This window comes from Trichomycterus rosablanca, chromosome 18 (assembly GCF_030014385.1).
Source record: "Trichomycterus rosablanca isolate fTriRos1 chromosome 18, fTriRos1.hap1, whole genome shotgun sequence".
NCBI lineage: Eukaryota > Metazoa > Chordata > Actinopteri > Siluriformes > Trichomycteridae > Trichomycterus > Trichomycterus rosablanca.
The window spans coordinates 8,488,551-8,506,107 of record NC_086005.1 but is presented as its reverse complement, the minus strand read 5'-3'; the positions used below and the strand labels follow the sequence as shown (position 1 = coordinate 8,506,107).

Below are 17,557 nucleotides of genomic sequence, written 5' to 3'. Positions count from 1 at the left end.
TGTGTCCTAACCGTTTTCTTCATCCTTCATTGTTCTTTTTTCTTCCCTCCTTCCTGCAGCTCTGGGCTCATTTCATTAACAAAAACATTAAAAGGAGATGATTGAATTCATGATTTATGCATTTCTGCTTTTTTCTGTTCCCTGTTTACATTTATATTTTGGTGTAATTTGACATTTTTTAAGTTGTTCTGATAAATGATATTTAAATTCTTTTTTCTCTGCCTCTGTCTCTGCAGGAAGATGAGAAGGATCTTCGTGAGGGACGATGTTGGTGGTGCAGTAACGTCAGCATGAAGCTCTTCAGCGCTCTGCGTCAGGCTGTGCTCGTACTTTGCTAGACACACACTCTCTCTCTCTCTCTCTCTCACACGCACACACGCACACACACACACACGCACACACTTTCCCCCTCTTTTCCACCTCCCTTTATTTTAAATCCTTCTTTTCTCTCCCTGAAATCTTCCCTCTATTGAACATGTTCCTTACCAGTGAAAGTGGGCACCGGCGGGCTTGTTCGTACCCTCGCCGCAAACGGGAAACCTGTTTACTATGGTTGTTAGGACTGGCGTTACGGTTGACACTCTCCTCGTGCCAGCGCTCTGATTTCGGTGCCTCCAAACACCCGATCGTTTCCACCAGTTACGGAAAGATACGTGGAATTCGCAGGGACCTGAATAACGAGATCCTAGGCCCTGTGGAACAGTTCTTGGGTGTCCCCTACGCCACAGCGCCTGTCGGCGAGAGGCGCTTTCAACCGCCCGAGGCACCTGGGGCCTGGCATGACATAAGGAATGCCACCAAGTTTGCACCGGCCTGCCCGCAGAATGTACACGGAGCGCTACCTGAGATCATGATGCCAGTTTGGTTCACTGAGAACCTGGATGCTGCCGCCATGTACCTACAGGACCAGAGCGAGGACTGTCTGTATCTTAATATCTACGTACCTACTGAGGACGGTGAGAGCAACACACACACACACACACAATGCATGATAAATGTGGCAACAATTCTTTTTTTTTTGTTGCATTTTTCCCAATTGTCCTCCCAATTTAGTCATATCCAATTACCTGATTGCATTACGCTTCCTCTCTACCGATGCTCTCCACTTCTATTTGAGGAGAGCGAGATTGACACACGTCCCCTCCGACAACTGTGCAGTAGCCGACTGCATCTTTTCACCTGCACGAGGCGAGTTCATATGCGGATCAGCTTTGTGTACGCAGAGCCACACCCTGATCCTCATTATCCCATAACTCAATCACCCAGCAGAGGTCGTAATTGCATCAGTTATGAGGTCCCGGCTCTGGCTCCCCATCCTGTATGAACAACAAGCCAATCGTTGTTCATGTAGCTGACCAGCCCAGACGGATGGCAGAGCTGAGTTTCGAACTGACGAGTTCGAAATGTCAGCCGTGGTGTGCTAGCGTGTTTTACTGCTGCGCCACCTGCAACAATTCACTTCTGTCAGGATGTCATGGTTTGATTCCTTTGGCCTGTTTGATTCCTAATGATGCCAAAGCCATCAGTTGGCAGTAGTCATGACAGCATGAGTATTCGTCTTTTTGGCTATAAGTGATGGTCATCATCATCATCATCTGTTCCGCTTATCCATTCAGGGTCGCGGTGGCAACAGTGCAAGCAAAGAGTCCCAGGCATCTCTCTCCCCTGTCGCTTCTATCAGCTCCTCTGGTGGGATCCCCGGGCGTTCCCATGCCAGCTGGGAGATGTAATCCCTCCAGCGGGTCCTGGGTCGACCCCGGGGCCTCCTCCCAGTTGGCCGTGCCTGGTATACCTCCAAAGGAAGGCGTCCAGTAGGCATTCTTATCAGATGCCCGAACCACCTCAACTGGCTCCTCTCCACACGAAGGAGCAGCGGTGCTACTCCGAGCTTCTCCTGTATTGCTGAGCTCCTCACCAGATCACGGAGAGTATGCCCAGCAACCCGCCGGAGAACGCTCGTTTTGGCCGCTTGTATCCGCTTGTATCCCTCGCTCTTGACCATAGGTGAGGATAGGGACATAGATCGACCGGTAAGTTGAGAGCTTTGGTTTGCGGCTCAGTGATGCTGTTTATTGTTAATTCCTTGTTTAGGCATCTGAGGTCTCATATATGAGGTCTTTTTCTATCCTCTTCTATTTTTTTCTTCTTCTTTCTCTTTCTCTACTTCCTTTCTGTTCATCTTCTCCTTATTCTGTTCTTTTCCCCCATTTTCTGCTAATAATCCTATTTTTCTTGCTTTTCCTCAGTTCTCCTTGTTTTTGTCACTTTCTCTTTTTCCCCCACTGTTCTTTTTTATTCCCTCTATGCTTTCCTTTATTCTTTTTCCTCTTCGTCTTCCTTTGTTTCTCCCCCTTCTATTCATAAATTTTTTCTTTTGTTTATTTCCCTTTTGCTGTATTTTTCTAATTTCATTTCATTTCTCTTCCACTTTTTCTTCACAGACTTCAAAACATGTTGCTCTACAATTTCCTTTTATTTCTCCTCATATTTTTCTTTTTTTTCATCCATTTCTGCCTCATATTTTTACCCACTTCTTTTTTCCATCTGCTTCCTGTTTTCATTTGCATTCTAGTCACTTCACTGTTGTGAAAATGGCTACGTTTTTCTTCCTTTTTTCTCCTTCATGTTCTGCCTCTTCCTCGTCCTTTTTCTTTAATTAACACAGATTATTGTATCATCTTTCTTTTTTTATCCCCTGTATTGTTATTGCTCTCTATCTTCCTTCTTTAGTTAATTGTTTCTTTTTTATTCTTTGTATAACTTCATTTTCATTATACTGTAAATTTTTATTAGCATCTTTTTATTTTTCCTGATTTTGATCCCTGTTCTCTTTCTTTGTTTTCCACTTTGTTTTCTTTTTCCTCTTCACAAAAAGTGTCACTGTAAACTTTGGGAAATGTGTATCAAGTGTAGTCCAACTGCTTTTTCATGTACCTTTTACTGGGTAAAGTCAAACTAAGCCTTTTTGTATGGGCACAGAGAAGTCATCAGCTGTAGTGAATCATATTCAGCACTGCCAGAAATTTAATCACATTTTAAATTCACACCACCAGATTTAGACTGTCGCCTCACAGCAAGAAGGTCCTGGGTTCAATCCCCCGGTGGGGCGGTAAAAAGGATTTTCTGTGCGGAGTTTGCATGTTCTCCCCGTGTCTGCGTGGGTTTCCCCCGGGTGGTCCGGTTTCCTCCTACAGTCCAAAAACATGCAGTCAGGTTAACTGGAGACACTAAATTGCCCTATAGGTGAATGGGTGTGTGTATGTGTGTGTTTATGTGTGTGTGTCTGCCCTGCGATGGACTGGCGCCCCGTCCAGGGTGTTACTGTTTGCCTTGCGCCCATTGAAAAGCTGGGATAGGCTCCAGCACCCCCTCCGCGAAGTGAGTGAGATTTGGACTGTCGCCTCACAGCAAGAAGGTCCTGGGTTCGATCCCCAGGTGGGGCAGTAAACAGGATTTTCTGTGTGGAGTTGTCATTGTGTCATGTGTGTGTTTGACATTAAACCTGTGAACTGATGAATCTTGTGTAACCAGTAACTGCTGTTTCTGTCATGACTGTAACCAAAAATCCTAATAAACCATAAACAAACCACCAGATTTTGGAGAAAATTCTGTTGAAAACTATTTTTTATGAGCATTGATGTTCAGTCACAGAAAAAGAAGCGTTAACAGAAAAGATTTAAATCCAGATGTTGCTTTGACAATCATGTCACTTACAAGTGTGTGGAAACTTTAGGACATGAAAGGACCTGATGGTTGGAGACCAGCCAACAGGATTTAGGTACACAAGTATGTGGACCATGCGCATTAGTAACACCTTTAATTAGTAACACCTTTTACTGGGGACTGCTGTTTACGTGATTTTGGAGAACTGTAGTGAGAATTTGTGCCCTTTCGGTCAAAAGAGAATTTGTGAGGTCAGGCTTTGATGTTTGCCAAAAAAAGGTCTGGTTTGCAGTCAGTTTTTCAATTGATTCCATACTTGTTTTGTAGGGTTGAGGTCAAGGCTCTGGTCCTCTCATTGAGGAAAGGGCTTTCCCCAAACTGTTGCCACAAAGTTGGACAGCACACAGTTGGACTCTTTAAGATACTTTTAGCCGCATAGTATATCTACAGGTATCTGCATATCTGCTTTAAACTGTACCAGGTCCTTCTCCTCTCGTTCTTCATCCTCATCCTCCTCTCTGCAGTGCAGTCTTCCCTCAGAATGTAATCTCTCCTTTGAAGAGGGCATCTCCGGTGGGGACACACCCGCCGTGGTAAAGGAGAAGTTTTACTCTCTAACAGCTCTCTGGGCCGAACCTCAGAGTTGGCATAGCCGACTGTGTGTGTGTGTGTGTTGGAGAAGAATCAGTCACTGGATCTCTGGAGATAAGGCATAGGAGAGATGAATGGAATCTGCTGCCCAAAGATCTCTTAAACAAAGATTTTAAGCCTTTGTGTTCCAATCCCAGGCGGCGCTGTCGACCTGGCAGGACATGTAACAGATGTAAAAGGGTTTCACTGCCACTCTGTGATTGCACCCTCTGCCGGCTGCTCGAGGCACTTGTGAGGACCGATTTGCAGAGGGCTTACTTGCCTCTCCGTACGCTATATTGTCCTCAGTGAAACTCCCCCACTGGCAGGTGTAAAGATGCAGCCGACTGACTGTACGCATGTTGGAGGGGAAACGTGATAGTTTAAGCTCTCCTCGTCCAGAACAGAGGGTAGAACATACAGAAAGGAGTTGCCAGAAATGGGGAACTGGCTGTTAAGATATAAACTTACCCAACACACATTCCCTTTCATCTTGAACCTAACCCTAGGGGGCAGTTGTAGTCTAGCGGTTAAGGTGCTGGACTAGTAAGCAGAAAGTTGCTGGTTCAAACCCTTCCACTGCCAGGTTTCTACTGTTGGGCCATGAGCAAGGGTCCTAACCCTCAATTGCTTGGACTGTATACTGTAAGCCATAAATGTAAATATAATCATCCAAACATTGGTAAAAAGTGTGTCTAAGACTTCAGAACCACAATGAGAGCCTATTCTTTTTAAAATATAGTGAACTTGATAGAAACAACAATGATAAATAAATGTACCCAGAGGTGTCTGATCTGCTACAGTTTCTCCATGGGCTCAGTGACAACTACACAGTCACAAACCCTCGCCCTCTAGCTAAGGACATTACCCATAACTGCACAGTACCAAAGAGACTCAGCAATAATAGGATTCATGGGAAGGCTACAAAGAGGGAAACCTCTGAGAAACATCAGCGCTCTGACAGCTGACATTTGCAACAAAGCACCTGGATGATCTCCAAACCTTTTGAGAGGATTTTCTCTAGATAAAGAAAAAAAAACAATAAAAACTGGAATGTGGAATGTGTATGGCCAATCGTCTTAAGACACCTCTTTTAATTATTGAGATCAGCCACAAACATAAATTGTCTGCATATTTTTGAACCATTAGATTTAATTCTGTCATATTTTTGGGGAAAAGATGTTGCCGATTAGGTGGCAGAGCAGTCTGATAAGCTAGCCCACCACATGTTTGAGTCTCGGCAGTGCCAACGGCATGGACAGGCACATGGACAGTTGGCCGCACCTGAGTGGAGGAATCTGCTACTGTCCGATTGAGGTGCTGGCACTAGCAGTGGAAGGATACAGAGAGAGTAGCGTGGTTTGTACATACTGAGACTCTGGGTGTGTTTGAAAATCTAGTGAGCTCTCTACATAAACAGCATTTTACGTCAGTTACGCGCACTCCCGAAAAGTAGGCTGTTCAAAATCTTAGATGCCTTTAAATGCTCAATAGTTAGGCATCTTCAAATTTAAACGCTATTTTGACTCGAGAACGAGGGAGCATCCGATACTGCCTTAGCAATCCCAGCATTCAGTGCGGCACTTTTCTCACAGAAAAATAAAAAACATGCCGGGCGATGCGGAGAAACAAACAGAGTTATTTTCAAACGTAAATAATTTATTATTGATTTTTAATTGGTATAAACTTGCACAAGTGTTTTTATTTGTAAATTCGGGCTTGTCAGCGAATTTAACCATTTCCGGTACACGAAGGGAGATGTTAAGCGATGTTAAGTTTGAAAACCTAGTGAGCTGGCTTGCTGCCTTACTGCCTACATAGGCAGAGAGGATTCTAATAAGTCATCGACTTATAAGTCAGGTTATTCGAACGCACTACTTAGACAGTGATTCCATCAGTTTTCGCTTACTAAGCTAACACAGTTAGCCTCATGCCATTCAAACCAATGGAATGAGGTGGCACAATGAGCTAGCATGTCAACTAACATCTCTCTCTGTGTACCGAAAATGGTTAAATTTGCTGACAAGCTCGAATTTGCAAATAAAGGAAACTTGTGCAAGTTTATACCAATTAAAAAATAAAGCTATTTTATTTACATTTAAAAATAACTCTGTCCGCCATATTTGTATTTTTTTTTTCGCAATAAAAGTTGTGCCGCACTGAATGCTGGGATTGCATTCACCATTAAGGCAGCATCGAATGCTCCCTCGTTATTCTGTCAAAATTCTGTTTAAATTTAGCGTGCCTTACTAGGCAGCATTTGAAGGCATCTAAGAATTCGAACAGCCTTCTTCTCGGGAGCGCACGTAGGATGATGTAAAATGCGTCTGTGTAGAGAGCTCCCTAGGTTTTCGAACAGACCCACTTTTTTCCGTGAAATCCGGCAGCGGTGGGTGTAGAAATAAATGCAGTCGTCGGCTTCACTCCTGTCCCAGAAGATGCGTGCTAGCCAACCAGAGAGTGGTGCAGCCAGCAGAGGTCACCTAAGTGCACAGGGAAATTGAGCATATCCAAAACTGATTCAAAGCAGGAAAAAATAGCATTTTGCTTATTAAACCAAAGCAGTTATATAAATGCCCTTATATAAATAGAACAGCTTCCACTTCACATCCTTTTGTGACCCCATCTGGAGCTCACTGAGGCCCCCAATTATTAAAGTCAGGCGTGTGTAGCGTGTATGCCAAAATAAAAATTGAGATTTTTTTTCATGGTAACGTCGTCACCCAGTAGATCTGAAGTGGTGCATTTTACACCAAAGGTGATATTTTACTCCCTTTTTAGTCACATTGCAGTACAAATCTGCTTTAATTACATTTCAATTTATTTCATTCACATTTCCCTCTGCTTTCTTCCCGGCTGTGTTCCAAATGAATATTATTTTAAGCCAGTCAATACAGCATCAGTAAAACAAAGAGACTGAAGCTGTTCAATAGTCATTTAAATTTGGACAGTGCAATATAAATGTAGATTCGGCTGCTGATTGTGTGCATGTAGCGGTGAATATAAATAAAATATAGCCGTCGCTTGAGTCAGCAGATCTCCGGTCCACGATTTACCGTTTGATTCCAAGACATAATGTTATAATTTTTCTGCTTTTGATTTGCTGTAAATTGAATCAGGACGCTTGTTAAAGGAACAAGAAATTGACTCGTGTCACCGGTGTTGCTTAATTAGCATCGAGTCTTGTTGTTCTGGAACTCTGGTGCTGTCTGCAGGCGCTAAAAATCATGTCTAGTTAGTGGTGATGTGGGAACAACACCCATTTTAAACAAACACCAGAACCCAGAATCTGCACTCACGGTATGGTTTACATTTACGTCATTTAGCAGACACTTTTATCCAAAGCGACTTACAGTATACAGTCCAAGCAACTAAGGGTTAAGAGCCTTGCTCAAGGGCCCAACAGTGGCAGCCTGGCAGTGGTGGGGTTTGAACCAGCAACCATCTGCTTACTAGTTCAGTACCTTAACCGATAGGCTACAACTGCCCTGGTTTAATAGTCATTATTTTAATTTTGGTGTTGACATGATGCCACAAGCGTAGGTCAGGTCACTGATCAGCATCTACCAGAATCACTGGTAAAGAACTCTCATTCATTTATTTATTGTCTGTTTTACCACCGCTTTATCATATTCAGGTTTCTTCCTGTAATTTTAAGGGAGTGTTTCTTTGCCACTGTCGCCCTTGGCTTGCTCAACAGGGGATTTTGGTCTGTTGGTTCTGGATTCTGTGAGGTTTCTTTGAGATAATGTCTGTTGTAAAAAGCGCTATGCAAATAAATCTGTCTTGACACAATAAAGAACATTCTACCACTTAAGAAATTCAAGGGTTCACATACTTTTTCCAGCCTGGATTCTTTTTTTTATGCTTTTGGCTTTTTTTTCCCCTCCCAACTAGCCAATTAGCCAATTAGTCTGTCGGTGCTGGGGACCCCGAACACATCCAAGGATGGTATATTTGCCTGACACGCCCCTTCCGATGCATACACAGTCCTCTGACCCCTTCTTATTTGCCCATACTTTGTGCATGAGACTGGCCTCATGTGCGAATTCACCAGAGAGTTTTACTTCAACTGTACAGGCACTTCAGGCTACTAACCAGGGTCTTTGCATAGCATTGAAGACCCCACCCCTTTTTTTAATACGGTCTTTTCCCACCCAGAAGACTAGAGGCCAATTTTGGCTGCTGCAGGCACTGCTAATTGCGCCTGCTAGGGGGCGCCCAGCTGACTGGTAGCAGAGCTGAGATTTAAACTCAGTTGTAGTCTAGTGGTTAAGGTAATGGACTAGTAATCAAAAGGTCGCTGGTTCAAGCACCACTGTCAGTTTGTCACTGTTCTGAGCAAGGCCTTTAAACCTCAATTGCTTAGACTCTATACTGTCACATAAAAAGCGTCTGCTATATGCCAAAAATGTAAATGTAGTTCAAAATCCCAGCGCTGTTGTGCTAGCGGAATATCCCGCTGTGTCACCTGGGTGCCCCCAGCCTGGATTCTTAATCATTTCTCTGGATTAAAGGTTTTATTAAGGTAAAACTATTGTGGAGGTGGAGCTTAAATTAACAACAGAGACTGAAACTGGCATGCGTCCCAAAACTCACACTATACTGTCAGAAAACAAAGTACAAGTGAGGTCAAAGGTTTATGTACACCTATGAGGAACATGTATTTTATGGCATTTTTAGTGATTTCAATGATTTCTGCAACTCTACTTTTTCTGTGACTGAACAGCTGGACCGTGTACACTGTACTGCCAAAAGTATGTAAACACCAGACCATTAGCTTATTAGACATCACATTTCCAAACGATCAGCACCGATATGAAGTCGACTCCCTCCCTCTTTACCCCATTTTGCATTTTACTATCTTCACTTGTTTTTGAAGGCTTGACACAAGATTTTGGAGTGTGTCTGTGAGAGTTCAGCATTGACGTTGGACAAGAAAGCCTGACATAGAATTATAAAATTGACATTCCAGTTTATTGCAGAGGTGTTCAGTGGAACTGAGCCCAGATGCTATCAAACCATATTTTTAGGGACCTCGCTTTGTGCTGGAACAGGAAAGGGCCTTCCTCAAACTGTTGTCACAAAGTTGCAAGCATGTCATTTATTTCATACAATTGATTTTATCCACTTGTTAGGAATTGATGTGCATGAAACAACTGAACAGGCTTTATAGCCGAGTTAGAAATGGTGTCTACATACTTTTGGCCATGTAGAGTGTGTGAGTGTGTGTGTGTGAGTGAGTGAGAGAAAGAGAGAGAGAGACAGGGGGTCTTTAATAAGTGGACGGGGGTTAAATGTTTGTATATGTACAGAGTGAGAGTTTCCTGAGCCTAATTCCAGAAGGACTATCAGATAGCAGTTTTATCGACATGTTTGGATATCATGATACAGTCAAACACTGAAGCAGTACACACACACACACACACACCAGTTCCCTGCCCGATCTTGCCCTCATTCTTAATTTTTACTAGCGCTCGATCCATTTACTGGCCCCACACTTTATTAAAAGTCATATTTCAGCTAGTACGAGACGGGATGAGGATCATCACATGGGCTGGCAGGATGAATTTCGGGTCCCTTGACAGTTTAATGATCGCACTGGAGACGTTTCCTTCTCCTGGATTATTTTGCTTCCCGGGTGTGTCCTTGTCATCCCGTCTGCACAGGGTCTCGACTCATCGCTGCTGTCCCTTGTTTGATGATATTGGAGTACACTGTATGCTTCTAAGTTTGCAGCAACAGTTTAGGGAAGAACATTTCCTGACTGGGCCTCTGTGCACAAAGTAAGCTCAATGAAGACATAAAGAAACTCCAGTGGCCTGCACAGAGCCCTGACCTCAGACCCACTGAACAGATTTGGGATGAACTGAAACATCAATTGAGGCTTTCTTGATCAACATCAGTGGCAAGCCATATGCATGCTCTTTTGACTACATGGGCACAAATTCCCACAGACATGCTTAAGAGTGTTGTGAGAAGCCTCCTCAGAAGAGTGGCTGCTGTTATTGCTAAGAAGATCACATAGAGGTCACTCTATTCTAATACTATTTGTTTTTTATGGGATCTCCAACAAGCTCATGGTCAGGTGTCCAAACACTTTTGGTCATTTTTTTTTTATATTTTTTTTTTATGCATTTTCTCCCCTTTTTCTATTTTTTAGCACGTCCAATTGCGTCATGCTTTCTCTCCACCAATGCCAACCCCCGCTCTAATTGAGGAGAACAAAGCTAACCCACGCCCCCTCTGACACGTGGGCAGCAGCCGTATGCATCTTGTCACCTACACTTTGACAAGTGCAATGCGGATCAGCACTGTGTACGGAGAGACACACCCTGAGAGCACTCTTTTCCCATCTCTGTGCAGGCGCCATCAATCAGCCAGCAGAAGGTTAAATTTTATCACTGCCAAGCTGCCACTTTAGGGCCATTGAGCAAGGCCCTAATTAAATGATTGGTGATGGGGAAATCTAGAATATCATTTAATTTTGTGGTACGTTCTTCTAATTCTTCATTACTGATTACCTGGTGACTTCTCTGTGCCCATAGGAATAGTGCTAGTTGCACTGCACCTGACTGACAATGTCTTGCCATAGTCTGAGAGAAAACCCAGACTGTCACCTTATACTGAGCAGATATTTCTTTTTTTATGCATTTTCTCCCCTTTTTCTCCCGACTTTTAGCGTATCCAATTACCCAAATGCATTATGCTTCCTCTCTACTGATGCCGATCCCTACCCTGATTGAGGAGAGCGAGACTGCACGAGGCGAGTTCTTATGCGAATCAGCTTTGTGTACGGAGAGACACACCCTGATTGACGCATTATTTCTTGACCCTATCCGGCTTCCACCCTGTATGAACAACAGCCGGATGGCAGAGCTGAGTTTCGAACTGACGAGATCGAAATGTCAGCTCTGGTGTGATAGCGTGTTTTACCACTGTGCCACCTGAGTGCCGAGTAGATATTTCTCTTAATGGTATTAATCAAAAACAAAAAGTCTGGCATGAATTAGACTGTACTGGAACATGGATGGCAGTGTCCACAGCCAAGTGTGCTTGTAGGCTGTCATGCTAAAAGGAAAAAATGCCAATCCTATGGCCAAATTAATTGCAAAAAATGGGCATATTTCTTGCACAGCGTCCTTTAAACCCAATACAATGTTAAGCTTGCTTGATTGTCAGGATAGGATGCTATTTCTGTTACTCCCATAGGTTAAGATGACATCAGCTAGTCTGGACCATTTGTAAAATGAAGGTTACATAATAGCAAAGTAAGACTGGATTATGAATAGAGGATAATGAGACCCAACTTCTAGCTGTAGTGTGACAGAAAAACACAGATAGCTGCTGGAGAAGGTTTAGCTGAGGCCAAAGGCACCAAACAGAGTAGTCATATTGTTAATGGACTGACTTACAACAATGAATTTAGTCCCAGTATACCCAGTATAGCAGACTGGACTACACCAGTGCTCACCATGCTCTGTTCTCTCAGTGAGATCAGTTTCCATATAGTTCTTGATAGAGAACTCCATTTAAAGCAATTAAAGCACACCGTGAACCACTGCTAAAGTGCTGATGTGGTCAGCACTTAATCTACCCCTATCTATCTGCTCCTCACCCTCACATCGTGATAGCGTCTCGCCGGCTCCTCCTGAGACGTTTCCCGGAAGAGGTGTTCTAAGATGGTGAAATGCTCCAGCATTGATTGCTCACTGCTCTTAAAGTGCTGCTGGGAAAATGTGGATCTGTGTGCTGTGTGTACATGTGAGTGTGTTGTGCTGGTGGGCTTTCAGGTCTAAGAAAGTGTTCATGGTGTGTTACCTGAGATGCCAATTAGAAAAGGAAGTGATGGAGAGTGCAGGATGAGGGTTCAGGTTGAGGAAATCCAGACATAAAAAACTTTCTCATGTGAATTAGCTTAGTTAGAAAACTAGAGAGAAACAACAATACTGCACAGGTAACGAAGAGTGGAAACAGAAAGGATTCACACCCCTGACTTTTTGCAGACTTTATTGTGTTGTGGGTTTGATTTTGAATGGATATTATTATCATTTTTACTATCAATCAGAGATGTTCACAAGTCACAAAATACAAGTTCGAGTCAAGTCACGAGTCTTTAGGCTAGAGTCCGAGTCAATTCACGAGTCTTTAGGCTAGAGTCAAGTCATGAGTCAATATAATCTACACAAAACATCTATTGGAAATGTAGCGTAGAAATAAACAAGTAATATGTAAGTTCAGATAAACAGATTAGCAACTGTATTTAGCCGTTTTACTTAGTGCCTTTACTTTCCTAGTCATTGTGTAAATGAATGTAACTTCCGTAACAAGAAGGTACCAGTTAAAAGCTTAAACTGATACGTTTTGTGTTCACTGCACGATAAATCACGGCACAGCGGCCAAAATCCAAAACACAGCAAAAAAAAAAAAAAAATCATAACCACTGCTTACCTTAGCTTATGTTCTTCCAGATGCTATTAAATTTATAACCGTGTGTCCCCATTCCCATTAAAAAATATAATCCGTTATTTTGTAAATGTACTTGTAATTGAAAACCTCCAAACTTTAAAACATTAACTCGTTAGAAAGCCAATCAAGCGTTTCATTGACACATCATCTGTGTGACGCAAACTGAATAAATGCAAATAACAGCATTTCTTACTAAAAATTTATATCAGAAGGTCAGATTGGTTCAGAAAGCGCTCTTTCAACCATTAGCGCCAATTCTGTAGGAGCGTTCCATTCAACCCAGTTGTTCCTGTGAAGTGCACTACGTAGGGTATTCCACCATTTTAAGTGAGATTCCAATCCAAAGGTAACGAAAATGTTAAAATGAAGTGAACTTCAAAGTGTGTAGGGAGTAGGGAGCGACGCTTCTTCACTAGGCCGGAAGCTGGCTGTAACATTTACCCATTGCGTGCTTTGTGGGGATAAGACGGCCGGAGCGTTATTAGAAGAGAGTAGAATATTTATAATAATTATATATTATATATATATATATATATATATATATATATATATATATATATATATATATTTATATATATATATATATATATATATATATATATATAAAACTGTCACACGTAACTAATGTTAACACAAGCTGACACTAGCGACTCTTGTTGTTCACGAGTCCTTTTTTTTGCGAGTCATGAGTCAGAGTTATTTGAAACGAGTCCGAGTCGAGTCTGAAGTCGCTGTGTGTGCGACTTACGTGCGACTCGGACTCGAGTCCCCATCTCTGCAGTTGGAGTCACCGTCACCTGTTCCAAATTTAATGGATTTATTATGGTTTAAAAAAGGCTCACCTGGGTCTACAAGGGCACCCACTTTACACTCCAATGTCAGGACATAAAAAACAATCCATGAGGTCCAAGGAACTGTCAATGGATCATGGCATAGATCCATGGCAAGGATATAAAACAATATCTATGACTAGGTGTTCCCAGGACCACGGTGGCCTCAATGATTTAAATATATAAATTTTTTTCTATTTATTTATGCATTTTGTCCCTAATTTAGCGTAATCAATTTGTCTTCCACTGCTGGGGGACCCCTGATTGCAGTCGAGGTGGGTATATTGCTGCTCACGCCTCCTCCAACCCACGCGCAGCCCTTAGCGAAGCCCTTTTTCATCTTTGCACTCTGCACAGGTGCCTTTCTATCTGCCAATCAGGGTCCTTACACAGCATTTTATAGACCCCACCCACATAGTCCGGTCATCTCGCCCTAGCAGACACTGTGTCTGCTGCAGGCACTGTCAGTTATGCCCGCTAGATGGCGCCCAGCCGACCGGTGGCAATGCCAAGTTTCGAACTGAGGAGTTCAGAATCTTGGCACTGGTGTGCTAGCGGAATATCCCGCTGTGCCACCTGGGCACCTGCAATAATTTTTTAAATGACAGAAGCTTGGTACAACCTTGAACCCTTCTTAAGTTGCCAGTCTAGACAAATTGGGCATCTGGGCAAAAAAGTCTTAGGGGTAAGACAGAATCCAGCAGTCCCCCTTAAAACCTGAGTTTTTGAAGTCTCCAAGTTCGAATCTCAGCTCTGCTATCGGCTACTGGGCGCCCCCTATCAGGGACGATTACCCGTGTCTGCAGCGGATAGATTGGCTTATCGTCTGCTGGGTGGGAATAACCAGACAAGGGGGTGGGGAACGTTGAGATCATGGTGGTGGCAGAATCATACTGTGGGAGTGTTTCTTAGTGATATCTAAGAAAGGTTGGGCATCTTCTTATCTTCTTATCTTGGAATAAGGTGATTTAGGGTGTGACTGGCAACTCATTAGCTAATCATTTAATTGGCTTTTCATATTTTCTGGTAAAAACCAAGGTCATTGGTTGCGCTGTTCCATAGACCTTGTCACTCCAAGAGGAGAAATACAAAAGAATGCCATGCCCAAATCCTCAGACTGATGCTAGGTGATCATGACAGCAGTAGGGTAATGTGGCCTCAATGGGGTGATGTGGCAGCACAGAGGTGATGTTGCAGCACTGAGGTGATGTGCCAAAAGTGGAATAATGTGGCAGCAGTGGGGTGATGTGCCAACAATGAGATAATGTGGCAGCAGTTGGTGATGTGGCAGCAGTAGGAAAATGTGGCAGCAGTGGGGTGATGTGGCAGCACTGAGATGATGTGCCAAAAGTTAAATAATGTGGCAGCAGTGGGGTGATGTGCCAACAGTGAGATAATGTGGCAGCAGTGGCAGCAGTGAGGCGATGTGTGACCAATGGGATGATGTGGCAGCAGTTGGGTGGTGTGGCAGCAGTGTGGGACGTGGCAGCAGTAGGGTGATGCTGCAGCATTAGGGTGACGTGCCTTCAGTGGGGTGATGTGGCAGTAGTAGGGTATTGTGGCAGCAGTGGATTGATGTTGCAGCAGTGGGGTGACGTGGCAGCATTAGGGTGATGTGCCAGCAGTGGGGTGATGTGGCAGTAGTAGGGTATTGTGGCAGCAGTGGATTGATGTTGCATTAGTGGGGTGACGTGGCAGCATTAGGGTGATGTGCCAGCAGTGGGGTGATGTGGCAGTAGTAGGGTATTGTGGCAGCAGTGGATTGATGTTGCAGCAGTGGGGTGACATGGCAGCATTAGGGTGATATGCCAGCAGTGGGGTGATGTAGCTGCAGTAAGATGATGTGGCAGCAGTGGGGTGAGTGGCAGCAGTTGGGTGACGTGGCAGCAGTGGGGTGATTAAAGAACAGGGGTGCAGCTGCATATTAAATTAGTCGCAGAGGTCTAATGATAAACATGAGTAAACCCGCCAAATTGACAAGAGACCGGACAGCGAATCACCTTGATGTTTTAGAGGAAGAACTGATGTGATTGGTTCAGCTTAGCAACTCTCCGGGTTCTAATAACACCCAGTAATTTTGGTCGTGTTAAGTAATAAATAGTATCAAAACCTTGAGCAGAAATATGGAGCGTCCACTGTTCTAGAGGTTTGGTAGCAGAATTGTGGATCTGTGCCAGGCATTAGTCTGAGGGTTGGACATGCCATCATCCTTACTGCACTCAGACAGTGATGGAGGGCCAAGTACATGTGTGGTCAATGCCTGTCTGTGTGTGTGTGTGTTCCTTGCTGACAGGTAAACAGGGTAAATAATGAAGAGGATCCCTATCTCTTGTTTTACAGCGATACACACACACAGGTTGTGCTGATAGCACAGGCTAATAGCAGAAGCACTTAGCACTGAGTTAGTGACTGATACACACACTGCGACTGACGCACACTTCAGGTCTGACACACACTTTAGGACTGACGCACACTCCAGGATTAATACACTTCAAAACTGACACACCAGGACTGACACACACTCCAGAACCAACCCACTACAAAACTGACACACACTCCAGAACCAACACACTACAAAACTGACACACACACCAGAACCAACACACTACAAAACTGACACACACTCCAGAACCAACACACTACAAAACTGACACACACTGCAGAACCAACACACTACAAAACTGACACACACACCAGAACCAACACACTACAAAACTGACACACACCAGGACTGACACACACTCCAGAACCAACACACTACAAAACTGACACACACACTCCAGAACCAACATACTACAAAACTGACACACACACCAGGACTGACACACACTCCAGAACCAACACACTACAAAACTGACACACACACCAGGACTGACACACACTCCAGAACCAACATACTACAAAACTGACACACACACTCCAGAACCAACACACTACAAAACTGACACACACACCAGGACTGACACACACTCCAGAAGCAACACACTACAAAACTGACACACACACCAGGACTGACACACACTCCAGAACCAACATACTACAAAACTGACACACACACCAGGACTGACACACACTCCAGAACCAACACACTACAAAACTGACACACACACCAGGACTGACACACACTCCAGAAGCAACACACTACAAAACTGACACACACACCAGGACTGACACACACTCCAGAACCAACATACTACAAAACTGACACACACACTCCAGAACCAACACACTACAAAACTGACACACACACCAGGACTGACACACACTCCAGAACCAACATACTACAAAACTGACACACACACTCCAGAACCAACACACTACAAAACTGACACACACACCAGGACTGACACACACTCCAGAAGCAACACACTACAAAACTGACACACACCAGGACTGACACACACTCCAGAACCAACACACTACAAAACTGACACACACACTCCAGAACCAACACACACCAGGACTGACACACACTCCAGAACCAACACACTACAAAACTGACACACACACCAGAACTGACACACACTCCAGAACCAACACACTACAAAACTGACACACACACCAGGACTGACACACACTCCAGAACCAACACACTACAAAACTGACACACACACCAGGACTGACACACACTCCAGAACCAACACACTACAAAACTGACACACACACCAGGACTGACACACACTCCAGAACCAACATACTACAAAACTGACACACACACCAGGACTGACACACACTCCAGAACCAACATACTACAAAACTGACACACACACCAGAACTGACACACACTCCAGAACCAACACACTACAAAACTGACACACACACCAGGACTGACACACACTCCAGAACCAACACACTACAAAACTGACACACACACCAGAACTGACACACACTCCAGAACCAACATACTACAAAACTGACACACACACCAGAACTGACACACACTCCAGAACCAACACACTACAAAA

At 43.8% G+C, this 17,557-nt stretch overlaps 1 protein-coding gene across 1 annotated transcript in view; it reads left to right on the top strand.

Annotated features, from left to right (window-relative positions):
- The first annotated feature begins 475 nt into the window (after positions 1 to 475).
- Positions 476 to 17,557, top strand: part of nlgn2b (neuroligin 2b) — a 60,961-nt gene continuing 43,879 nt past the window's right edge. Inside the window, exon 1 of the mRNA XM_063013860.1 lies at positions 476 to 956. Coding sequence (XP_062869930.1) covers positions 476 to 956 — 481 coding nt within the window. The remainder of the gene's footprint in view (positions 957 to 17,557) is intronic.